Genomic DNA, 26381 nt, shown 5'->3' with positions numbered 1-26381 from the left:
TTACCTGCTCTGTGCAACAGTTTTTCACAGAGCAGTCTCCTCTTCTTGGGTCCCCCACTGATACTCCTGGCTTCTCTCCCTCCACTTGTGCGGACTCAATCCCAAGCTCCACTCTGTGTTTATTGATGCACAGAGCACAGTTTGGCCTTGCCCCCGCTCCTTCCTCCCTGGCTGTGATTGACATTAGCAGGAGCCATTTGCTCCAGTTTCTGTCTCTGAGCCAATTAGGAGGGAGAGAGCAGAGAGAACCACTGCTGGATCGAGATCGGGCCCAGGTAAGTATAGGGGGGGCAGCTGGGGGGGAGATGCATGTAGCAGGTTGTTTACCTTAAAGTGGAAGTTCAGGAAAAACCTAGCTGTTGCTAAACCTGCTCTATGCCAAATTCTAAACCTAATCTATCAAACCCTGTAAAGCAAAAATCTCTGTACTTACGGTACCAATCCTGCAGCCGATCCAGTCAGGCCCCAGCATCAGCTGTAGCAGCGGCTTCAGTGTGGAGGCGGGTGCAGGGAAAACAGGCAATAACGGAAGCCCCATAGTAAGTCTATGGATGACCTCAGCTCCCAGCCATTTCACAGCCGTTGTCGGTCCTCTCCTGCATACAGCATCCACCGCTGGAAACTAGACTGGATCGGCTGCAGAATAGGTAAGTACAATGATTTTCGCTTTACAGGGTTAGATAAATTAGGTTTAGAATGTAGCAGAGAGTAGATTTAGAGTTAGTTTTTGCCTGGACTTATGCCACACACGATCGTACTTTCCGACAACAAAACCGTGGATTTTTGTGTCTCCATTACGAACGCTAGTTATATCTCTGGCTCATACTTGATTCCGAGCAAGCGTGGACATTTGTCCAACTGACTTGTGTACATACGATCAGAAAGTCTGAAGATACTGGAGGGATTAATAAAAGACCACATAGACGAGTTCTTGCAGGAAAAAAATATTTTGAGCAACAGACAGCATGGATTCACGAAAGACAGGAGTTGTCAGACAACTATGAGGTGGCAAGTAAAACCTTGGACAGAGGGGTGGTGGTGGACGTGATATATTTGGATTTTGCAAAAGCGTTCAATACAGTTCCGCACACACGGCTCATGTGTAAGGTAAAGTCTACAGGTTTGGAAACATCAGTTTGTAGATGGATAGAAAACTGGCTAAAAGACAGAATTCAGAGAGTAGTGGTTAATGATTCTTACTCTGAATGGTCTAAGGTTATGAGTGGTGTACCCCAAGGTTCAGTGCTGGGACCCTTGCTTTTTAATATCTTTATAAATGATATTGGGTCTGGGATCAAGAGTAACATTTCCGTCTTTGCAGATGACACCAAGCTATGCAGTGCAATAACGTCCTTACAGGATGTCACCAATTTACAAACCGACCTCAATGCGCTGTCTAATTGGGCGACTATGTGGCAGATGAGGTTTAATGTTGAGAAATGTAAGGTTATGCACTTGGTGGCTAAGAATATGCATGCATCATACACGCTAGGGGGAGTACAACTGGGGGAATCCATAGTGGAGAAGGATCTGGGGGTTTTGGTAGAGCATAAGCTCAATAATAGCATGCAATGCCAAGCTGTGGTTTCCAAAGCGAGCAAAGTCCTTTCCTGTATTAAGAGAGGTATGTACTCCAGAGAGAGAGATATCATTTTGCCCCTGTTCAAATCATTAGTAAGACCTCATCTGGAATATGCCGTTCAGTTTTGGGCACCAGTTCTCAAAAAGGATATCGGGGAACTGGAGAAAGTGCAGAGAAGGGCAACCAAACTGATAAGAGGCATGGAGCAACTCAGCTATGAGGAAAGATTAGAGGAACTGAATTTATTCACTCTTGATAAGAGGAGATTAAGGGGGGATTTGATCAACATGTACAAATATATAAGGGGTCTATATAGGGAACTTGGTGTCGAGTTATTCACTTTACAGTCAACAAAGAGGACAAGGGGGCACTCTTTACATCTAGACGAGAAGAGATTTCATCTCCAAATACGGAAAGGTTTCTTCACAGTAAGAGCTGTGAAAATGTGGAATAGACTCCCTGCAGAGGTGGTTATGGCCAGCTCAGTGGATTGCTTTAAGAAAGGCCTGGATTATTTCCTAAGTGTACGTAATATAACTGGGTACTAAAATTTATAGATAAAGTTGATCCGGGGAAAATCCGATTGCCACTCGGGGGATCAGGAAGGAATTTTTCCCCCTGCTTTAGCAAATTGGATCATGCTCTGCTGGGGTTTTTTTCCTTCCTCTGGATCAACTGTGGGTATAGAATTGGGTATATGGGCTGGTATATTTATTATATATATATATATATATATATATTTTTTTTTTTTTTGGTTGAACTGGATGGACTTGTGTCTTTTTTCAACCTGACTAACTATGTAACTATGTAACTATAACAAAAAACATTTGTTGGCGGAAAATTTGGGTACCTACTAGCCAACATTTGTTGCCAGAAAGTCCGACAACAAATGTTCGATGGAGCATACACAGGGTCAGACTTTCCGCCAACAAGCTCACATCCAACATTTGTTGTCGCCAAATCCAATCATGTGTACGGGGCATAAGTGTTGTGATCACACCACTGAAAACGAATATGCTGAAAATGTATTTCAGAGCTAAATCAGAGAGATCCTAATGATAATGATGACAAACAAAAAAAAAATAGAGGTCCAACATCTAAGGAAAGAGGAGATGATGCTGAAGGGCCAGACAAACATCCCAAAGGTGTAAAAATTAAACTTACATTTGTAAACTTACAAATGTAAATTTACATTTGTTTTTAAGGTTGAACATATTTTTATTTTGTTTTATTTACCTATATTGTTATATACATTTATATAGACACATTGTGAGTTCATAAAGGGGGCACTATATAAGGATAAGGGAGGTATGTTTACCCTGAAACATTAGAGCAGGCATGTCCAAAGTCTGGCCCTCGGGCCAATCACGGCCTGCATTCCAGTTTCGAACAACCCACCTGGTGATTTGGACATTTATATCTTTTGTGGCTCCTAACGATCCCCCGAGCGCCGAGGGCCACAAAAGATATGCATGCTGGCTGCTTTGGAGGGGACATGGAGGAGGTGGGACAAGTGCCGTATATACAAGTGAATTTCCTATTTGCTCACAGACCTCTGTAATAGGAAGTCCTGTCTCCTGCACTGCCATTGGACGACTGTTCTGTCCATCATAGAAGGCGGGACTGTTTTATTAAAGAGGTCGCTGAGAAAACAGATTCTGTTGTATGTAATCTGTTGGCGCTTGTCCTGCCCCCTCCCTGTCCCATCCAAGGTTGCAGATGGGCATCAATCAAGCCGCTCTGATGGCAATGGTGAGGCTGCATTCCTGGCAATGGTGGTGCTGCATTCCTGGCAATGTGGGTGCTGCATTCCTGGAAATGGGGGCGCTGCATTCCTTTATTATTAAAAATGTCCATTATTAAAAATAATTATGAAAAATAAAATAAAATGATGAAAACTTCTGTAGTTTTCTGTATCTTGTTTTGAGTGACAAAACTATTAGTGTTGTGCTCACATCACTGAAAGCTAACACAATGACAATTTATTTCAGAGCCAAATCAGAGAAATCCTAATGATAAAGGTGACAAACTGAAAGAACCCAGAGGCCCAACATCTAAGGAGAGAGGGGATGATGCTGAAGGGCCAGACAAAAATCCCAAAGGTGTAAAAATGAAACTTACATTTGTAAACTTACAAATGTAAATTTACATTTGTTTTGAAGGTTGAATATATTTTTATTTTTGTTTTATTTACCTATATTGTTATATACATTTATATAGACACATTGTGAGTTCATAAAGGGGGCACTATATAAGGATAAGGGGGCATGTTTAACCTGAAACATTAGAGCAGGCATGTTCAAAGTCTGGCCCTCGGGCAAATCACGGCCTGCGTTCCAGTTTCGAATGACCCATCTGGTGATTTGGACATTTATATCTTTTGTGGCTCCTAATGATCCCCTGAGCGCAGGGGGCAACAAAAGATATGCATGCTGTCTGCTTTGGAGGGGACACAGAGGAGGTGGGACGAGTGCCATCTATACAAGTGAATTTCCTGTTTGCTCGGAGGCCTCTGTAATAGGAAGTCCTAACTCCTGCACTGCCATTGGATGACTGTTCTGTCCATCAAAGGAGGCAGGACTGTTTTATTAAAGAGGTCGCTGAGAAAACAGATTCTGCTGTATGTAATCTGTTGGTGCTTGTCCTGCCCCCTCCCTGTCCCATCCAAGGTTGCAGTTGGGCATCAATCAAGCTGCTCTGATGGCAATGGTGAGGCTGCATTCCTGGCAATGGTGGTGCTGCATTCCTGACAATGTGGGTGCTGCATTCCTGGCAATGGGGGTGCAGCATTCCTTTATTATTAAAAATTTCCATTATTAAAAATAATTATGAAAAATAAAATAAAATGATGAAAACTTCTATAGTTTTTCTGTATCTTGTTTTGAGTGACAAAACTATTAGTATTGTGCTCACATCACTGAAAGCTAACACACTGAAAATTAATTTCAGAGCCAAATCAGAGAAATCCTAATGAAAAAGGTGACAAACCAAAAGAACCCAGAGGCCCAACATCTAAGGAGAGAGGAGATGATGCTGAAGGGCCAGACAAAAATCCCAAAGGTGTAAAAATGAAACTTACATTTGTAAACTTACAAATGTAAATTTACATTTGTTTTGAAGGTTGAATATATATATTTTTTTGTTTTATTTACCTATATTGTTATAGACATTTATATAGACACATTGTGAGTTCATAAAGGGGGCACTTTATAAGGATAAGGGGGGCATGTTTACCCTGAAACATTAGAGCAGGCATGTCCAAAGTCTGGCCCTCGGGCCAATCATGGCCTGCGTTCCAGATTCGAACGAGCCACCTGGTGATTTGGACATTTATATCTTTTGTGGCTCCTAACGATCCCCCGAGCACCAGGGGCCACACAATATATGCATGCTGGCTGCTTTGGAGGTGACATGGAGGAGGTTGGACGATTGGCATATATACAAGTACATTTCCTGTTTGCACGGCGGCCTCTGTAATAGGAAGTCCTGTCTCCTGCACTGGCATTGGACGACTGTTCTGTCCATCATAGGAGGCGGGACTGTTTTATTAAAGAGGTCGCTGAGAAAACAGATTCTGCTGTATATAATCTGTTGGCACTTGTCCTGCCCCCTCCCTGTCCCATCCAAGGTTGCAGATGGGCATCAATCAACCTGCTCTGATGGCAATGGTGAGGCTGCATTCCTGGCAATGGTGATGCTGCATTCCTGGAAATGTGGGTGCTGCATTCCTGGCAATGGGGGTGCTGCATTCCTTTATTATTAAAAATTTCCATTATTAAAAATAATTATGGAAAATAAAATAAAATTATGAAAACTTCTGTAGTTTTTCTGTATGTTGTTTTGAGTGACAAAACTATTAGTGTTGTGCTCACACATCACTGAAAGCTAACACAATGAAAATTAATTTCAGAGCCAAATCAGAGAAATCCTAATGATAAAGGTGACAAACCCAAAGAACCCAGAGGCCCAACATCTAAGGAGAGGGGAGATGATGCTGAAAGGCCAGACAAAAATCCCAAAGGTGTAAAAATGAAACTTACATTTGTAAACTTACAAATGTAAACTTACATTTATTTTGAAGGTTGAATATATTTTTATGTCATTTTATTTACTTATATTCTTTATATACATTTAGGCTACATTTATCTAAGGCTAAGAGGGATGTTTACCCTGAAACATGAGAGCAATGTTTGTATTTTCTTAAACGCATATGTAGCATTTATTTTATTATAGTACATAATATAACAAAATGTGAGCTTTATGCCGCGTACAGGCGACTGACTTTTCGACAGCAAAGGTCCGATGGAAAAAATCTGATTTGATCGTGTGTGTGGGCTCCATCGGACCTTTGCTGTCCAAAAAGCTGACGGACATTAGAAATAGAACATGTTTCAAATTTGGAACTCTGCCTTACCCAGTTCCTATGGAAAAATCCGCTCCTGAATTTGCAGCGATAGTGTCAGTAAGAACGGCTCTCATAGAAATACATTGCATTTCACGTCCTGCGACTTGGTGACTTGGGCTTTTACAAGTCAGATCCTAAGTCACAGAAGTGTAAAAGCTACTTACAACCCGTATTAATGGTCACCAGTTTTTTAAGCAACTTTTAAACACATCTTATTTATTCTTATAAAGTATAATTTTAACCTCCTCGCGCCCGCCCTATGGCCGAATGACGGCAGTAGAGCAGGCGCCTTCGTCCGGGTTGCCGTCCCTGGACGGCGTGATGTTTACTTCCGCAATGCGCGCCGCCGCGGGCGCGCATCGCGGAAGTTCTGTGTTCGCCGTGTCCCCCGGGGACAGGCAAACACAGATCGCTAGTAAACGGCCAATCACAGCGGCCGTTTACAGCGTGATCGGCGTATCCAATGGGAGATGATCTCATATGTTTACATATGAGATCATCTCTCAGCGCCGCTCTCCTTCCTCGCACAGACAGTGCGAGAGGGGAGAGATGAACGGCTGCAGCGGCAGCCGTTCTGCCTGTGAAAGAAAAAAAAGTAAAAAAATAAAATAAAGTGCCATCCTCCCCTAGCAGTGCCATCCTCCCCTAGCAGTGCCATCCACCCCCAGCAGTGCCATCCGCCCCAGTGCCATCCGCCCCAGTGCCATCCGCCCCAGTGCCATCTGCCCCAGTGCCATCTGCCCCAGTGCCACCTGCCCCCAGTGCCATCCACCCCAGTGCTACCTGCCCCCAGTGCCATCCACCCCAGTGCTACCTGCCCCCAGTGCCATCCACCCCAGTGCCACCTGCCCCCAGTGCCACGTGCCGTCAGTGCCACGTGTCGTCAGTGCCACGTGTCGTCAGTGCCACGTGTCAGTGCCACATAGTGCCATCTGTCATCAGTGCCATGTATCAGTGCCATTTGTCATCAGTGCCACCTGTCAGTGTCACGTGCCATCTGTTGTCAGTGTCACGTGTCATCAATGCCACTTATCAGTGCCATCTGTCATCAGTGTCACGCGTCATTGGTGCCACGTATTAGTGCCATCTGTCACCGGTGGCACGTATTAGTGCCACGTATTAGTGCCACGTGTCATCAGTGCCACGTATTAGTGCCACGTGCCATCAGTGCCACGTATTAGTGTCATCTGTCATCAGTGCCACATATTAGTGTCATCTGTCATCAGTGCCACATATTAGTGCCATCTGTCATCAGTGCCACGTGTCATCAGTGCCACGTATAAGTGTCATCATTGCCACGTATCAGTGCCATCTGTCATCAGTGTCACGTGTCATTGTCCTGGTATTTCAAAAGTGTAATAAATAGTCAACAAGTTAGATGTGTAATTTATGCTTCTAGAACACGTGATGGCGCTCCCTGCATGTTGGGCCTCTCTATGTGGCCAGGCTGTGAAAAAGTCCCACACATGTGGTATTGTAATATTCAGGAGGAGTAGCAGAATTTTTTGGGGGGTGTCATTTGTGGTATACACATGCCACGTGAGAGAAATAACCTATTACAATGACAATTTTGTGGAGAAAAATAAAAAAAATGAAAAATCTTCATTTTGCAAAGAATTGTGGGAAAAAAATGACAACATCAAAAAGCTCACTATGCCTCTTACTAAATACCTTGGAATGTCTACTTTCCAAAAAGGGGTCATTTGGGGGGTATTTGTACTTTTCTGACTTGTTCGGGTCACAAGAAGCGAGATAGGCCACCAGTACATCAGATGTGATCAATTTTGTGCGATTCGCACCACAGCTTGTAGACTCTCTAACTTTCACAAAGACCAAATAATATCCACTAATTTGGGTTATTTTTACCAAAGATATGTAGCAGTATAAATTGTGACCAAAATTTATGAAGAAAAATTAATAATTTGCATAATTTTGTCACAGAAACAAAGAAATATGCGTTTTTTTTCAAAATTTTCGGTCTTTTTTCATTTATAGCGCAAAAAATAAAAACCCCAGAGGTGATCAAATACCACCAAAAGAAAGCTCTATTTGTGGGAAAAAAAGGACAAAAAATTCATTTGGGTACAGTGTTGCATGACTGAGTAATTGTCATTCAAATTGTGAGAGCACCGAAAGCTGAAAATTGGTCTGGGCAGAATGGTGTTTAAGTGCCCAGTAAGCAAGTGGTTAAAAGGACAAATAAACAAACAGACAAACAAAAAGGGAAAGGATGGATGGTACTGCGTACCCTATCCAAGTCCATTTTCTTATTGTTTAGAATATACATACATATCTTAATGTTCCTATAGGGACCCAACAATTCGAACAGGAACCTAAAAAATAAATAAATAAATAAAAGAAAAAAGGTGGCAATTTCCTACATTTCCAGACAACAATATATTAAATACTAAATTGTGAAATCCAGCGCAAAAAATTTAAGTAAAGTTTGTGTAAAAATTTTAACCATGCAACAAAATCTAAAAAGTGTCAGAAACACAACCCACCATTGGGTACATCTGTGCCAGATGCGCTGGGGTATGATACCATCTAGTCAAAAATGTATAAGACATCCCTTGAACGTAAAAGCTTATGGAAGTATAATGCGTTGCTTTAATCATCCTTTGAATTTGTGTAGATGTGTAATTATGACTCCGACAGGTCCCTGGACTTGGCCGGAATCCATGGGGCTCCTGCCAAGTTCCTGCCCGCCATTTTCTTCTCTAAAGGCACCCAGAGTTTATTCAAAGAGTTATGGGTCATAGCTCTATAATACAAATTTACATCCAGAAGTCCCATTCTACCCTCTAATTTGTGCCTCCGTAGAGTATCATACGCTAACCTGGGATGTCTTTCCTCCCATACAAAAGGTCAAAAATGTCCTCCGTACCTGTTTAAAAAGGGATTGTTGAAGTGCTATAGGAACTGTATATAAAATATAAATTATTCTAGGTAATACATTTATTTTAAGGGCATTCACTCTTCCAAACCAAATCAGGAGGCGGCCCCTCCAACTATGCAAATCCTTTAATATGAGTGTTAGTAAAGGACCATAATTAGGCTCTAACGAGCAGGGCCCTCTGGTCCCTCCTGTATTGATTTGTATTGTAAGTGTACTGTCTGCCCTCATGTTGTAAAGCGCTGTGCAAACTGTTGGCGCTATATAAATCCTGAATAATATTAATAATAATAATTAAGGTTGTATAAGCTCTTTAAATCTGGGGTAATATGAGTCCCCAAGTAAGGTAGGGAGTCAAAACGCCAGATAAAATGAAAGGAGTGTTCTAGAGAGGACATCATCCTAGAAGGGACATGGCTTGGCATCAATAATGATTTCTCAAAATGTATTTTAAAGTTAGATAAGAGGTCCAATTTATGTATTTCATGCATTAACCCCCCTGGCGGTATTCCAGAGTCTGGCTCGGGGTGAAAATTTTGTACCATTAGTGGTAACCCCGAGCCAGACTTAGGACCGCATCGCTGAATCCAGGAAGAGGTTACTTACCTTGTCCCCTGGATCCAGCAATGTCACCCCGCTGTACGAGTGAGGCGTTCTCCGCACGATCTATCACAGAGCCGAGCTCCGTTCCCTGCGAGCGTTGCGACGCACGGGGATGGAGAACGGTGCCAAATTCAAAAAGTGAAACACACAGTATACATACAGTATAATGTAATCTTACAGATTACATTGCTGTATGTAATTATTTCACATCCCCTTTGTCCCTAGTGGTCTGCCCAGTGTCCTGCATGCAGTTTTATAATATAAAAACTGTTCTTTATACCTTGAAACTGGAGATTGTCCATAGCAACCAAAACTGTCCCTTTACATCAAAAATGGTTTTAGACCAGCTAGAAAACAGTGACAATAAATTAGAATCACTCGCAGAATTGAGTGATAGTGATTTGTGGGGAGATCCATCATCAAATACTGAAAAGTAATGACAGTGACAATTCTGCAACTGAGCAAATTTCAGTGTTTTTGATTTGATTACATTATTGAATAATTTTTATTATTGTTATATTATTATTTGGTATAATTATTTATAGTTATTTATTATATTATAATTTATATATTATATATTATAATTTATTTCATTTTTCAAACTTTATCATCCCCGGGATGTCTACTAGACTCTGGTTTGGACAGATTTAAGTGAGTTATTCCCAAGAATTACAGGCCTACAATATACAATGCCAAATTTCCATGCAAAATAATTGTGCCGCTTTCAGCACCTAAAATCTGAAATAATCATATCGCCAGGGAGGTTAATTCAGTTAAAGATTCCTGAAGGATGGAGAGGTAAAATAATAAGTCCTGCTACTACGCGACTTGGGGTTTTACAAGTCAGATCCTAAGTCACAGAAGTATAAAAGCTTTATAGTTACCTGCTGTTATAGAAAAAAAAGTATATTTTGCATTCATGCAGCAAAGTATTTATAGATAACTCAATAAATTCTGGAACACACTCATATGCATGCTGTATGTGGTGTGTACTTACAGGTCTCAGTTTCAAAACATTTTTGCTTAGTGTTTATAATTGTTCTATATAAACAGTACAGCTTTTTTTGTTTACCATTTGTATTCCTTTCTAATCAGATAAATTAGAAAAACAATTTTAAGTGTTACCCTTCATGGCCTAAATTAAAAAGATTGTACGCCTTTGTTTTTCTTCTATGTTTTAAAGAATTAACACGTTATACTTACCTGCACCTGAGCAAACCCAAACCTCCTCCCCCAATGGAGTCAATATTGCTTAAGGTGATTGTAAATGCTCAATTTTTTTTTTATTAAAAGAACAAACATGGTGTACTTACCTGCCCTGTGCAACAGTTTTGCTCAGAGCAGCCTCCTCTTCTTGGGTGCCCCACTGATGTTCCTGGCTCCTCTCCCCCCCCCCCCCCCCCCGAGTTCCCCCAGAGCAAGCTGCTTGCTCTGGGGGCACTTGTACAGTCTCATTCTCAAGTTCCGCTGTGTGTCCATTGACACACAGTGCACAGCTCCCGCTTCTGTCTCTGAACAAGTTAGGAGGAATAGAGCTGAGAGGGCCACTACTCTCATGCACATCACTGCATCCGACTCAGGTAAGTATAAAGGGGATGCTTACTATGTTATTAGATAGGTATTACAAATTCATTTCAGAGCTAAATCAGAATAAAACGTATGATAAACGTGACAAACCAAAAGAACCCAGAGGCCCAACATCTAAGGAAAGAGTTGACGATGGTAAGGGGTCAGACAAAAATCCCATACGTGTGAAGATAAAATTTGCATTTGCTTTTAAAGTTTAATACATTTTTATTTAGATTTTTTAAACATTAATGTATAAACAGTGTGGGTACATAAAGGGGGACACATAAAGATAAAGTAATTTGTTTAACTTGAAATATTAGAGCAAAGTTTGTATTTTTTTAAACTTTTATCTTAAATATTTTTTTCTTATAGAACATTGGGTAATAGAATAAAATACCTTGAATGTAGTTGCTCAACTTATAGAATCCTGAATTGTATGGTTTATGTGAGGTTTATATTAGCTGTTGTTATAAAAAGAAAAGTATATTTTATTTGTATTTATGCAGCGATATCATATATTTGACTGTACATCTTAAAAACCTAATAGCTATGCCAAAATAATACACATGGTTTTTATTAGAGCCAGATCTAAATGACAAAGATGGAAAACCCAAAAAGCCCAAAGTGAAAAATGGTGATGACCCTGAAGATCCAGATCCACTTCCAAAAGGTAGTTGATTCATATGGTTTAAAAACAGGGAGAGATCATTTTTAGGGCTTGTGTGGACGGGTATTTGTTTACATTAGTGCTTCTTTTCTAACCAATGAAAAAGCAGCTTAATGCGGTATTAAACCCCAACAAATTAATATATTGCAGGCTACCAATTCTTAGATGTGTTGGCTGCATTAGTGTTCTATCTTTTTAACTTTTTTCATTCTTTGTACTCATTTTTTTTCTTTATTTCACTCAGTGATCTGGCTAATAACGCACTTCCTGACTTAGGGTGCTTCCACTCTTGATAGAGGAACAAGAGACACCTTTGGAAAGCAGTATTGTCAATTTGGGGAGAGGGCAGTGTTGGATGCACTAGTAGATTTAGATTGACATGGCTAAGGAATCAAAACAGAACTTCTCCTAACACTTTTTAAACAGTCACAGTAATAGTTGCTTTCCTTTTGGGATAAATGAATAAAAGCTGACCATTGTAACATTGTAATATAAATGAATAAAAGCCAAACATTCACCATTGTAACCAGTGTTAAATGGTTTGTCTCAGCCCTCAAACTGTCACTTTTGCTGGACTGTTTGGTTTGTTAAGAGAAGAGTTGAAAAGTCTGATCACCAGGTGAAAAGAAAGGAAGAAAGGTCTAAAGAAAAACGAGTGCTGCCAACACATTTAAAGATTGATAAGCTGAAATATATAACTTCTTGTTTTTTGTGTTTATTACTGCCTTTAAGGGCCTGGTTTGTTTCAATGGCATCCGTTTGAGATGCTTCTGAAATCACTCAGGAGCAATTAAGAGGTGTATTTGAACTTTAGATGTTCTTCTTCTCAACTACATTTGACCTACTTCAAGTATGTTTTGCATTCCCATAGACTTGAGAATTCAAAGACTGCTCAAAGGGAACAAAAGAATGCCAACACAGGCCCATATCAGTTGAAAAAGGGACAGAAAGAAGTAAAAAGCAGTTCTTATGAAATTTAGAAGAATCTCAGAAGCATCTCAAATGCAAGATAATTGCACCTAAAAACTTGCAAGTTTGTTTTGGATAGCATGTGGAAATTTAGAGACTCTCCCTTGAATTTATTGCTGTCTTTCCCTGAAGTTTGGATTTAAAGAGACTACACCAACCCACAGCAGCCTTTCAAACTCAACTGTTAAAGTGCAACAATAAAAATGTAAAATTCCTTTAAATATAGTGCCTGGGAGGTTACCTTAGTCTGCCTGTGATCTATCTGTAGCATGCATAGGACATGCTGCAGCAAAAATGAAATATCTAAAGTAAAAAAAAAAAAAAAAAGTCATATCACATTTACATTGACTTACGGTTGCAATTAAACAATTGGCCCCCGATCCCAGCCCCCCACCTTTGAATGAGTATGGGGTTCATAGTACCCCTATCCATTCACCAAAAAAGTGTCAAAAATTTATTAAAACACAGAGACAATTTTTGACAATTCCTTTATTAAAAAATATGATTGACGATGGATTTACTGTACATCAGGGGACACTTTTTTTTATTTCTTAATAAAGGAATTGTCAAAAAGCACCCCCCTATATTGAGGGCATGTGGCCTGATATAGTTCAGGAAATGGAAGGGCGGTCACTCGTCCCCCCCTTTCCTGACCTTCCAGGCAGCATGCTCAGATAAGGGTCTAGTATGGATTCTGGGGGGACCCCAAGCTGTTTTTATTTTTATTTTGGCATGGGGGTTCCCTTAAAATCCATACCAGACCCGGGAAGCCCATTGACAGCTGATTACTCATCGGTACTTTGCTTCCCAACCCTGCTCCCTTACAACCAACCTTTACTCCACCCTGATTGGGCAAAAGCTTAGGGTGCAGAATGCACTGTACAGTGTGCAGTGCATTGCAGGGAATTCAGCAGGATAAACACCTGCCGAACACCCTGAAAACGTGGGTATTCCCCAAACGAGACGAGCAGCCAGTGTTCAGCACAAACTCATAATGGACTCACAAAGATGTGCATGCAAGTATATGTGCTCAGCTCTTTGGCCTAGACCTTCATATCAATCATGATAAATATAAATGTATATGCTTAAAAAAATAACATGTAGTATTCTAAAATAAAATGTACTGTTAAGTTTTTATATTTTTTTGATCTTAATTGAACAAATTATACAAAATATATGTTAATATTATGCATAGTTTGGCGGTATGCTCACTTCTTAAATATTCAAGAGACTGGCTTAGAAACCTCATATTATTAAGTGCTATAATTATATATTCAAATTAATCAACAGTAATGAAGAATTGCTAGGTTATTGTAATGGTTAGTGTTTCTATCTCCAGTATACATTTGTGCTCATAAGTTTACATACCCTGGCAGAATTTGTGATTTCTTGGCCATTTTTTAGAGAATATGAATGATAACACAAAAACGTTTGTTTCACTCGTGGCTAGTGTTTGGCTGAAGCCATTTATTATCAATCAACTGTGTTTACTCTTTTTAAATCAGAAACAGAAACTACCCAAATGACCCTGATTAAAAGTTAAATTTTTTATACACACACACACACTAATTACAAGCAAACAGATCACAGGTGAGGATGGTTACCTTTAATAGACATTCAAACCCCTTTGTGTCAACTTGTTTGTATGTTATCAGGCCAAAATCATCAGGCTATGTAAACTTTTGATCAGGGTCAATTGGGTAGTTTCTGTTGTAATTAGGATTTAAAAAGATTGATACTAAATGGTTTCAGCCAAACACTAACCATGAGTGAAAGAAATGTTTTTGTGTTATCATTCATATTCTCTCAAAAATGGCCAAAAAATCATAAATTCTGCCAGAGTATGTAAACTTATGAGCACAACTGTATATGATTGTAGGTTCAAGACTGCTAAACTTTTTATTTTACAAAAAAGTATTGGTATTGTTTAAAACAAATGTTAAAACTCCTACTCCTACAGAGTACATCCATGCTAGGCCTTGCTTACCCACACAGGTGGTCTAATTGATGACAATTAGGAGACAGTGGCTGCAGGGGCTCTAATAGATATGGAGACCTTGTGTAATGTATATATCGGTTACTGCACTTCCTTGTTTGGATTGTGGGCAGGAATTGGATAACGTCATGATGCTCGATTAGAATGAGGAGGTGCGGTAATCGATGCATGACATTACACGGGGTCTCCATATCTATTACACAATGCTGGATATATTTAGTGTGATCTAGCACCCATTAAATATGGGTGTTGCATTGTTGTTTTGTGACATATAAATAAAAAGTTTTAAAAGGATAAGCACTATATATATATATATATATATATATATATATATATATATATATATATATATATTTGCCTGCATGGTGCTGAGTGGAGTAAAAGGGGGAGATGTGTACCATTGGATGGAAGAATGAAGAGTGGGTACATCCTAGCATCACCCACAGTCCAGAAAGAATACCAAAAGCATATTTGGACCAAGCATAGTATGTGAGATCAAATAGCTGAGGTCAGAGCACATCTGGTGGTGGTCACATGTGGTTCATATAGTGAGCAAACAATATAAAACAACAATACTGGCCAGAAAAGAAACCCAGACAAACTTTGGTGGTGGGTGAAGACATTATTTCTTTTATTGGTGGTTAGTAAAGGGTCCCCTCACGCTGGTGGTCAGTGGGAAAGGCCCCCCTTTCTTTGTTGGTCAGTGGAAGCGAGGCAACATTACATTATGAGAGAGGTCACCCCAAACATTTAAGTTCACTGGAAGCAAGAATGCCCCTTAGTTCGGTGCTCAGGGTGAAAAAATTACCATTTCATTGAGGGTCAGAGGGGAAAAATGCTATCTACATTGATAGTCAGTGGTAGAAATATCCTTCCTAAATTGGTGGTCAGTGGAAAGACTAAAAGATGGCTAAAAAGATTTAGATTGTATTGCTTAGTTGCAATCCAATCTGAAGTCCATCAGATAGCTGCTGTATCTTTCAGGGGTACCTAGATCACGCTACTGACTGAACAGAACTATAGTTCCTTTAGCAGATAAAACTGTTTTTATATATAGTATGCAGTTCAATTGTGTATGTAGCAATTTGCTTGCAAAAAAATGCTTGGACTTTGTGATGAAACAAACATCAAGAATACATATAGGTATAAAGTAAAGACTGTTTTCCAAATATATATATTCATTTTAATGAGATTAAGGAATATATATATTTGAACTCTTCCACTGCATTTCTTCACCAGAGAGATTGCCAACATCTCCCAAAGATGAAGATGATAAACCCCAAAAAACAAAGACATCTACGGTTATTGAAAACACAGAAGAAGAAACAGAACAGGATGAAAGTAAGAACATGATATTCTGTTGAAATGAAAGTAAAACTTTTCAACTGACAAAATGATGTGTGCCTGTAATGTTAATAAAAGCTAGGCATCATCTGGGGTTTGTACATGGCAATGCACATGTGCAGGGCATTTATATTAAACTCTTTATAAAGCTCTTTTTTTGTGTGTTTTATATGCATTGCAATTGAACTTGGTAATGAGTGTTCATCATCATTGGTATATGTGGCCAAGTGCCCATGCAACCTTTTATATGTTGGCAAGACTATTAAGCCATTAAGATGGAAAGTCTTGGAGCATATTGGCAATATAGCCCCCAAAAATAATAAACTGATTCCACATCACATGTGAGCAATGCATGCAGGAGGCAGAGGAAGCTATAAAAAGGCATTGGCACATGGAGAAGACACCATTTTTATTTTATTTTAATTTGAGCATATGCACACACATTGTTTGTTATTTTACCCCGATCACACCACCTGTGGTGCCGTGAATGATGTTGGGTGCATTTATTAAGTTGCTGCGCTTTTTTATTATGATTTTTATTATCGGAGAGCTACCTTGACCTTATAACAAATTGAGATAGAGCCATTTAGGTGCTTGATTAGAGAACTCAGAATTTGTGAATTTATTATGGGGGCTACTCAGGCTGCTAGTCTGGTGGGATGCTTAGCCTTATTGGGCAGCTACCGACACAGACTATGCATGATTTTTAGGGCAGCCTGAATAAAATTAAGGATGGTGGTTCTCCATTACACTGGTTACATTAAGTGAGAATTTCTCATTAGGACGGAGGCTTTTTCCTCATCCAGCACTTTATTAATAGCCTGTCTAATATTAGATACAGTGCCTTGAAAAAGTATTCATACACCTTGAAATTTTCCACACTTTGTCATGTTACAGCCAAAAACATAAATGTATTTTATTGGGATTTGGGATGTGATAGACCAGCACAAAGTGGCACATAACTTTGAAGTGGAAGGAAAATGATAAATGATTTTAATTTTTTTTACAAATAAATATGTGAAAAGTGTGTGGTGTACAAACACCCCGTCCCCCCATCAAATGACCCCTTTTTTGAAAGTAGACAGTACAAAGGATTTATTAAAAGACTTTTTTAAAGGTAATTTTTCAAAAAAGGGAAAAACAAATACCGTATATACTCGAGTATAGGTCGATCCGAATATAAGCCGAGGCCCCTAATTTACCACAAAAAAACTGGGAAAACGTATTGATTTTGTGTATAAGCCGAAGATGAGACATGCAGCAGCTACTGTTACAGCTTAAAAGAGTGGAAAAGAGGGTCAACAATACCCATCTGCAGCTGCATACCTCCCTGTGTACCTCCCTGTGTACCTCCCTGTGTACCTCCCTGTGTCCATTGCAGCCTACCTGTGTCCTGTGCATGCCTCCCTGTGCCAATCTGCAGCCTCTGTGTCCTTCTGCAGCCTCTGTGTCCTTCTGCAGCTCTGTGTCCTTCTGCAGCTCCGTGTCCTTTTGCAGCTCCGTGTGCCATTGTGTGCCATTTTGCACCGATCAGCATGTATCAGCATGTCATAAAAACATGCCAGGATTCAAAAGCCGCAATTCTCCTCCTCGTCTGTGACAGACGGCAGCCATTCCACTGTTCAAAAGCCGCGCCTCCCTGTCTGTGATAGGCGGAACACTCAATTTCCCAGCAGTCAGTGTTCCACCTATCACGAACATCCTCTCATCCTCGTCCGTAGTATGAGGATGAGCGGATGTCCGTGATAGGCGGAACACTGACTGCTGGGAAATTGAGTGTTCCGCCTATCACAGACAGGGAGGCGCGGCTTTTGAACAGTGGAATGGCCGCCGTCTGTCTGCACGACACGCTGATCAGGTAGGCAGACGGCGGTGACTAGAGTATAAGCCGAGGGGGGCACTTTCAGCCTAAAAAAAGGGGCTGAAAATCTCGGCTTATACTCGAGTATATATGGTATGTAGACAGACACAAATAAAAAAGCTTATTGGAGCAACTCAGACCGCAGCATGTAAAATACTGTGCCTAGGGCTAATATTTTCTGGAACATTTTCTTTTTTAATGGCTGGCGCAACATATGGTTACCCTTCATTTGTAAGTTCAATCACAGTACCAATTGGATGTGATTGTAAATATGTTTAATATATTGCAAACTATATATCACATTGTACATCTCTTATAGTATGGACAAAGTCTCTTCTCTTCTAAGGAAGACATTCAAAATGCATCAGGATTATAGAGACACTCTGGATAGCAATTTACTTAGAATGTATACAGTTATTATTAGTATTGCTTTACTGATTCATTACTGAGGCCAAAATTCTGAATATTGGTTTAGCACATTAAAAATTTATAATTTCAATGGAGGGTTTGATATTTGGTGATGGCTAGGTTTTTTTATAGTAAAGCAATTATAAAATGCATTAGTGAAAGATAGCGCCTGTAAAGCGCCTGAAAAATGCCTCATCTGCAATCCCAGTGCTTCCACACTGGGGTGCTGCACTGGCAGGATGTCAAAAAAAGTCCTACAAGGAGCTCCTTTCAGGCAATTTAGGAGCAGTGTGTAAATCAATGGGCAACGCTGCCAAAGCGCCTGCAAAACACCTCGGCAGCAGTGCTTTGTGGGAGCTTCTAACCCTTTTTTCGGCCGCTAGCGGGGGTTAAAAGTGCTTTACCACGATGCCCCCACACTGGCAGTGTGAAAGGGCTATTAATCTTACCAAGTATCATCTACAGCATGAACTGGGAAACAGGAACAAAAGGCAATGTAAAAAGCAGTACCCCAAAGCAATCAATCAAAAACTGTTGTAATGTTACCTGTCTGCAGTCAACTAATATGGGATTGCTATGGATTATTGAACTCTGCATGCAATCACTCTTCTTTATACTAATGTTTTTGCAACCCACATCATCTCTTGTCATGTCCTATTAGGTGGATTCATTTTCTAGATGGCCCAACAAGGCAATATGCATTACTTTATTGTACCCCATTGTAAGCAAACCAATCTGCTTGAACCATTATCAGGGAAACTCTCATGATGGAGATGAAGGTGTCTTTTTGGGATCCATGTCACTGTAATGGGACAGCAGGCAGGAACCCTTAATAACTAATTTAACTCTAAATAAGAAACTCAGACAAGTGTTGGAATAAACAAGGCCACGGCTGCTTTATTATTGGTTTTAAGACAATATGTTTATTCATCATAATAAAACCAAATCAATGAAATTTAAACAACCTAGCCACTATGACTCAGGCTGCATAAAATATGTTCAGACTCCAAAACTATCCACACAATAGTATAACAAAATAATATCGGAAAAAAATAAAAAAAAAACAGATTAGTCCCCTTTGTATAAATTCTATATGTATTTTCTTTTTTATTTATTTATTTACTTTAGTTTATAATTTTTAATTTTTTTTTTACAAAGGTGACACCACCACATAATTACAGCCACGACAAAAAAGAAAAAGGGAAGGGAGGAGGGGAACACCACAGATCTGTCTTCTGAGGCAACTGAGCCTGACTGGACGGAACCCTTCTTATATAGCCCTATCCTGAGCTGGATCTGACCAGATTTAACCAGTTTTTATGACCCATACCCCCAAAGCCCGAGAAATTCCCCTGTACTCCCCAGGCAATGCGAGTACCAGGTGTCTACCCGAGAGCCATTGCCGGCTCCCCAAAGGGGGCTTGAAACTACCCATCCTGTCGCTCTCCCATGAGGAAAAGGGGGAATTGAAACCATCTTCCCCTTTTCCTATCATTTCATCCACAACTGTTGTGTGTGTTAATTGTGTCATTGTCTTGTTATGCTATCAACCCTAGCATCCACTTTAGTCAGTCGACCAGGGGTGAAGTAATTGGACACGACATCCAAAACAAGTGTCCGAGTATAAGAACAACTGCCAATGTATTTGTTTTCAATATGAAAATGCATTGATTAGGATTTGACGGCCAAATAAAAAGAAATTACTTATTATGTGAATATGAAAATTATTTATTGTTCCTGTAAAATCTGCACAAATCTTTTAAGGTACATTGAAGGTAAATGTATTGCCCTTTTGAGCAGAAACGAATTCCTAGAGCTACAGGTATGGATGATCACATAAATGTAATATTGTTTATTTTAGATAATGAAGAGAACACATCCTCTTCTAGCCTAAAAAATACAAGAAAACGTTCACCTGCAAATGTAAACAAGAGACCAAAGAAGCCAAATTCAAGACAAAATACAGATGGTAAAAATAACAGAGATACAACAAACATCCAGAGAACCTTGATATACCCATATACTATTATACTATTGTCATTTTTGTACCTATTTGTAAAAGGGCAAACTGATGATATGTAATCGTTATTGGGATCTGTTTGTTTGTATCGCAAATACACATATTACTGCTTTAATATTGAATAATTTGAGAGCTATATTCATCACAGCTGTATCATATATGTGTGTCTAATTATCAGATGGAAATGGTCAAAATTATAGTTTGTACTATTATTAATTATTTGTCTCTGTTTCTGTTTCAAACAAGATTCACCTCGGAAACCCTTGCCATCTGACAAAAGGAAAAAGAATCCCACTGATAATAAACCAAATAAGAAGAAAAAAGTAAATCCAGAGGATGATGCAGATGATGGTAGGTAAACATATTTGTTTTAAAAGTAAACACATCTTTATAGCTTTATCTTAGAGTATATAGTTTCCATTGTTGTACCAAATAAAAATAAAAAAAAACCTAAGGTTACTGTAAGAATGTAGAGTCATGCAAATCTTTACCTTATACCCTTCAGAAGTCAGAACTGCTGATTTAAACATTATTATAAGCAACTGTACCCCACCTTATGTACATCTGTTTAAGGCTTGTTTATCAATAAACAGCAACATACTTGGGGGGATGGGGAGGGAAGTCTGCCCTGGGTGCAGCCAAAAGCACCCACATTGTGGTAATGTGTCAGGTAGCCTCTTACAGAGTTCAGATACAGAAGTGCAAACTGTGGGATTGATTTACTAGACTAGACTAGAAGCTCTACTGACTTCCATCATCCAATGTACAAGAAAAAATGTTTATTTTCCTTGCATGTGATTGGGTATTTTCTGCAAAGTGAAGCCTTACCACATTTACTAAGCTTTGGAGAAACTCCACTTGTAAAGTGCACAGTATTTTTACATTTAGCAAATGAACCCCTTTGTATCTCTGCGTATCTTTTTCTGGCTTCTCCTTAACTCTGATGTGTTATATGACACCTAAAAACTAAAGCTGGGTGCATCTCTGGGTGAATTGTAAAAGAGATCTTTTTTTCTGAAGGGATATTTTTACTGGGGGACAGTATAAATTGTCACAATTAGCAATTTTTTGCCTACATGAGCTTGATGTTCGGGTTGAACATAAGTTCAACTTGGTGTTTGCCCATTCGCCGAAGAGCGAACATTGTGGGGAGTTCGTGGCAAATTCGAGTGCCGCGGAATGCCCCATAATGCACTACAAGATTGCAGTGCATTGTTGTATGATGATTGGCCAAAGCATGCACCTGACCTGCAAGCTTTGGCCAATCACAGCGCCCTCTACTAAGAGAGCCATAATTGGCCAAAGGCAGGGTGCAGCACCACCACCACCCAAGGCTCAATTTTAATGCCCATGTTTAACAGGGGCATGTTATTACAATTCTTGATATACTATTTCACTGCAGGGCCCATTCCTGCGCCCAAGAAGAGTAATTGTGAGGGTTTACAATGTTCTGGTACCACCAACACCTAAGGCACAATTTTCTGCAGGGTATATAGGGCCGGCCATATAGTATATATACTGCTGTTCAGAGTATATAGTGCTGGGGGATCCATGTTTTTTTAAATTTGGGTGCAGGATTCTCCTTAATATCCATACCAGACCCAAAGATCCTGGTAATGGACTGGGGGGGGACCCATGCCTTTTTTATGATTTTCATCTATATTGCCGGGACCAGACAATACATTACAGCCAAGTAGTTTTAAATGACATTTTTTCCTTTAGAAATGTCATTTTGCTGTGGTATTGTTCTAAACAAAAAAATGTGCTTCTTTACAAGCACACTAAGGTCACCCCCCAGGCATGATATTTAAAGGAATATTTCATTTTTATTGTTTCACTTTAAACATTTAAACATAGTTGTAAATGTTAGATAAGGATAAAAATCTCCACTTTTATGACAAAAAGTAAAATATTATATAGGTAAAATAGATCACCATATACCTATATAGTTTGTGGAAAGAGGTTCTTGTCCCTATCAACATGAAGTACCCTCTCCATGTTAAGAGCATGTGGCCTGGTATGATTCAGGGTGTATGGTCAGATAAGTGTTTAGTTTGGCCATTATGCTATATATTTTTTTTGGGTTTTGGGTTCTCCCTTAAAATACATAAAAAATAAGGATCTGGTATTGATTTTGGAAGGGACCCCACATTGGTCATTTTATTTTTGGGAGGGATCCCCTCAACAACCATACCAGACCTTTATCTTGCATAAGGATCCGGTATAGATTTTGAGGGAGATTAACATGCTGTTTTGTTTACAAACATAAGAAAGCCATCAGAGACATATCGTTTAGCAGTATTAATTTTTTTTTCTATAAAAATCTTTTGCTGAAGTACATCTCATAGCCTTGCCACTTCAAGTGTAGGTTTAAAGCATGTTGTTTGAAAGAAATTGTGTATTTTAATGTTGTCCTGTAAAAATGTAAAAAAGAACCTGCTCCCCACTGAACAGCATTTTTGAAAATGTTTCTGTCCCCCATAATAGGACCCGGCAATTAATGCCCTTTTTTAACAATAGCTTGCAAGTTGGCCTTGAAAAAGTCCAGAAAAAAAAATTGGCTCCTATAGACAATTCGGTTTGGGTACTATGTTCAGGGTTTGTGGATTTTAGGCTGAGTTCAGCAAATATCCAGGAAACTAATCCAGGCTAGTTCACTCATCACTAACTGGGAACTAGGTGATTACATATAAAGGTGTTTTTTTAAATGTAGTACTTAGAAGATAATAAAAAAAGTTTGATAACCCTTAGCACCACCTAGTAGCCTAGTAGCCCCCGGGGATAGCCAAACATTCCCCATCCTCTCTCTACTTTCTCCACTACTCTGTACCTTTGCTCTTTTCTTTGGTAATCCATATTCTCTCACATGTCCCTTCTCCTCTATGGTTCACCCAAGCCTCTATGCATTCCACATACATTCTTCCTTAAGGTTGACATTCACCACATAATTGTTGGCCCTCCTGGCCATTTACTGTTAGGGGCATCCACTGTCCCCCTTTTCTGCCTTAGTCCTAGACTTTGGTATATTAACTGCCATTTTGTATTTGTAAAATACTTTCGCCTTATTTTACCATTTGGCGAATTTCATAACTGCTAACCTTCTTTAGCCTCTTTGCAGCCAAATCCTCTTTACATGCCAGTGTTATAACCTGATCTTTCTTCAACCAGAATCCCCAAAACAAGGAAAAGGGAAAAACCCAAAAAAGAAACCTTCACCAAAAGATACAGTGAAAAGAAAAAAGAAGATTGACTCAGAAGAAGAAAGAAAAGGTACATAGTGATTAAAAAGTGCCATGATATGTGGAAATGTATTGTCTGTGATACAGAGATATACTAGGTTCTCTGCAACTTTTTCTACACTAAAAACCCAGTTATGCTGTCCAGCAAGAGACAATATTGGCTGTATTTAATTACCAATAATTAGCAGGTAAATAGTTAAAATAGGTGAATTTCAAGTATATATGTTTGCCTGGGAAGAAACATTCAGGTTATTTTTTAAAACATAGCTTACCAAAAAACAATTTCATTATTTTGGATGGATAATGGTAGGGTCAGTAACTTGCTAGTTCCTCAAAATTCCTGAGCACTCGCAAGGTTGTATATTCTAAGAATAAAATGTGCACAAATCTTGTAGTAATGCCCTATGACAAATCTGCACTGTATTAACTGATTAAAGATCCTTGTATATGAGGCACATCCAAGAAACATAATCGATTTCAGACTTGAGCATACCTTGTACGCACAGGGTTTCTTCCTAACTGCCACACCAAATCTTCCAGTTAAATCAGCTTGATAGCAGGATAGTATTCTGTTTTCGACCAACAATTAATGTATAAACAAAGTCTGAAAACAGTGTTTGGAGGCTTCAGTTATAAATACTGTGGATCTATTTTATGTTGTAGTAGTAGTAGTAATAGTAACAACAACTACCGTATTTGCCGGCGTATAAGACGACCTTTTACACTTAAAAAAACTGGCCGAAAATCGGGGGTCGTCTTATACGCCGGATCAGCCCCTCCGATGCCTGCTGAGGGTTCGGTAATACTGTATGTAGCTTCGGCTACATACAGTATATACCGCTGAGCCAATCCCAGCGAGCGATGTATTCAAATGAATACAGAGCCTGCTCGGATTGGAGCAACAACCTCTGCCAATCCGAGCAGGCTACTCTGTAGCCTGCTCGGATTGGCATTGAGAGTCAGAGAGGCGCGGGCTGATGATGATACAGCCTCTGGCAATCCAAGCAGGCTTTGTATTCATTAATAGAATACATCGCTCGCTGTGATTGGTTCCAGCAAAAGCAGGAAGAAGGATATGGCGCCAGCTCCTGCTCCAGCAAGAAGGACGGAATATCAAGCGTCGGAAGCCTTGGAAGGGGGTCGTCTTATACGGTAAGTACAAGAAAAAAATGTAAGATTAACAGTAAGATTAGGGGTCGTCTTATATGCCCGGTCGTCTTATACACCGGCATATACGGTACTTTTTTTTAGAGATGCATTATAAAATACATACAACGATAAACACCTTTTTCTAAACAGCTCACATAATTTGCTCCAGAAACATTGTAATTTCTTTTTTTTTTTTTAGATTTTAGGATACTTCTAACATAAAATAATATTTGGAAGACAGCCAAAAAATACTTTCTTGTCCCCCAAAAAAAGATTCAGTATATACTTTTTTTTTTGGTGTCATAAGTAACGACAAAGCTATTTCAGAATCGGTAGTCACAAAGGTGAAGTTTTCTCTGGTCCCTCTACTTTCACACCTGTACAACCCCCTAAAGGCCTAAGCATTTTTTTTTCTATAGACCAGTTTATTCAGTATGAATTGTGTCATTATTTTAGATAACCAAATAATACAAATATATATATTTAAAGAACAAACAATGCTTTCTTTTTGTTAATATTTTTTGCAAAAAATATTTTTTTATGCAACCTGCAAAAAAATATGATTACTGTGGATAAAAGTTATTTACAAAAAGAATAAAGCTCTTTTCTTCAATTCTGACAATAAAACTACTTAAAGCGGAGGTCCACCCTAAAATGGACCTCCGCTCATCTGATCCCTCCCCCCCTCCGGTGCCACAATCGGCACCTTTCAGGGGGGAGGGGGGTGCAGTTACCTGGATAATCCAGGTAACTGCACCCACTTCCGGGCTAGCTGTCTGCGGAACGAGCGTAGGTTACGCCCCCGTTCCGCAATGCCCCGCCCCCTTCAGCAAGTGCCCCGCTGCCTGCTGGGAAACACACAGCTCCCAGAGGCAGCGGGGACCGTCCGGATTGCGCCGCGCGGCTCGCGCATGCGCAGTAGGGAACCGGGAAATGAAGCCGAAAGGCTCCATTTCCTGATTCCCATACCCAAGATGGCGGCGGGACCCGGCAGCCGAGCGAGCGATCGGCTTCGGGTGCCGACATCGCGGGCGCGCTGGACAGGTAAGTGTCACTATTTAAAAGTCAGCAGCTGCAGTATTTGTAGCTGCTGGCTTTTAAAAAAAAAAAAAAAAACGCGGAGTCCCGGTGGACTCCCGCTTTAATGAAAAAACAAATAAAAACAAAGAAATTTTAAATATTATTGGTTTAAGAATAGAAATAAACAAAAAAAATCATCAGGAAAACAACAGTTGAAAGAATGAGGGGTTAATTACGGTTCATTAGAGTCAACTAACTAACATACTTTATTTTGAAAAAAAAAAAAAATTTCTTTATTGTTTGTCAGGTTGCTTTAACCACTAAAGCACCGGACCATTTTGCCGGCCAAAGACCAGACCACTTTTTGCGATTCAGCACTGCGTCGCTTTAACTGACAATTGCACGGTCGTGCAACATGGCTCCCAAACAAAATTTATGTCCTTTTTTCCCCACAAATAGAGCTTTCTTTTGGGGGTATTTGATCACCTCTACGGTTTTTATTTTTTGCACTATAAACAAAAAAAGAGCGACAATTTTGAAAAAAACACATAATTTTTTACTTTTTGCTATAATAAATATCCCACAAAAATGTACAAAAAAAACATTTTTTCCTCAGTTTAGGCTGATACGTATTCTTCTACATATTTTTGGTA

General features: G+C 39.6%; 1 protein-coding gene across 1 annotated transcript in view; it reads left to right on the top strand.

The window, feature by feature from the left end:
- PRG4 (proteoglycan 4) overlaps positions 1 to 26381 on the top strand; it is a 181296-nt gene that overhangs the window by 122914 nt on the left and 32001 nt on the right. The window contains exons 7-10 of the mRNA XM_077452652.1: positions 11636 to 11725; positions 15927 to 16028; positions 20567 to 20671; positions 23489 to 23590. Coding sequence (XP_077308778.1) covers positions 11636 to 11725; positions 15927 to 16028; positions 20567 to 20671; positions 23489 to 23590 — 399 coding nt within the window. The remainder of the gene's footprint in view (positions 1 to 11635; positions 11726 to 15926; positions 16029 to 20566; positions 20672 to 23488; positions 23591 to 26381) is intronic.

This window comes from Lithobates pipiens, unplaced genomic scaffold (assembly GCF_037356315.1).
Source record: "Lithobates pipiens isolate NorthernLeopardFrog02 unplaced genomic scaffold, aLitPip1_a1.2 Scaffold_23, whole genome shotgun sequence".
In the NCBI taxonomy this organism is placed as follows: domain Eukaryota; kingdom Metazoa; phylum Chordata; class Amphibia; order Anura; family Ranidae; genus Lithobates; species Lithobates pipiens.
Note: the sequence above shows the minus strand (reverse complement) of the source record. Positions and strands in the feature narration are given on the sequence as shown.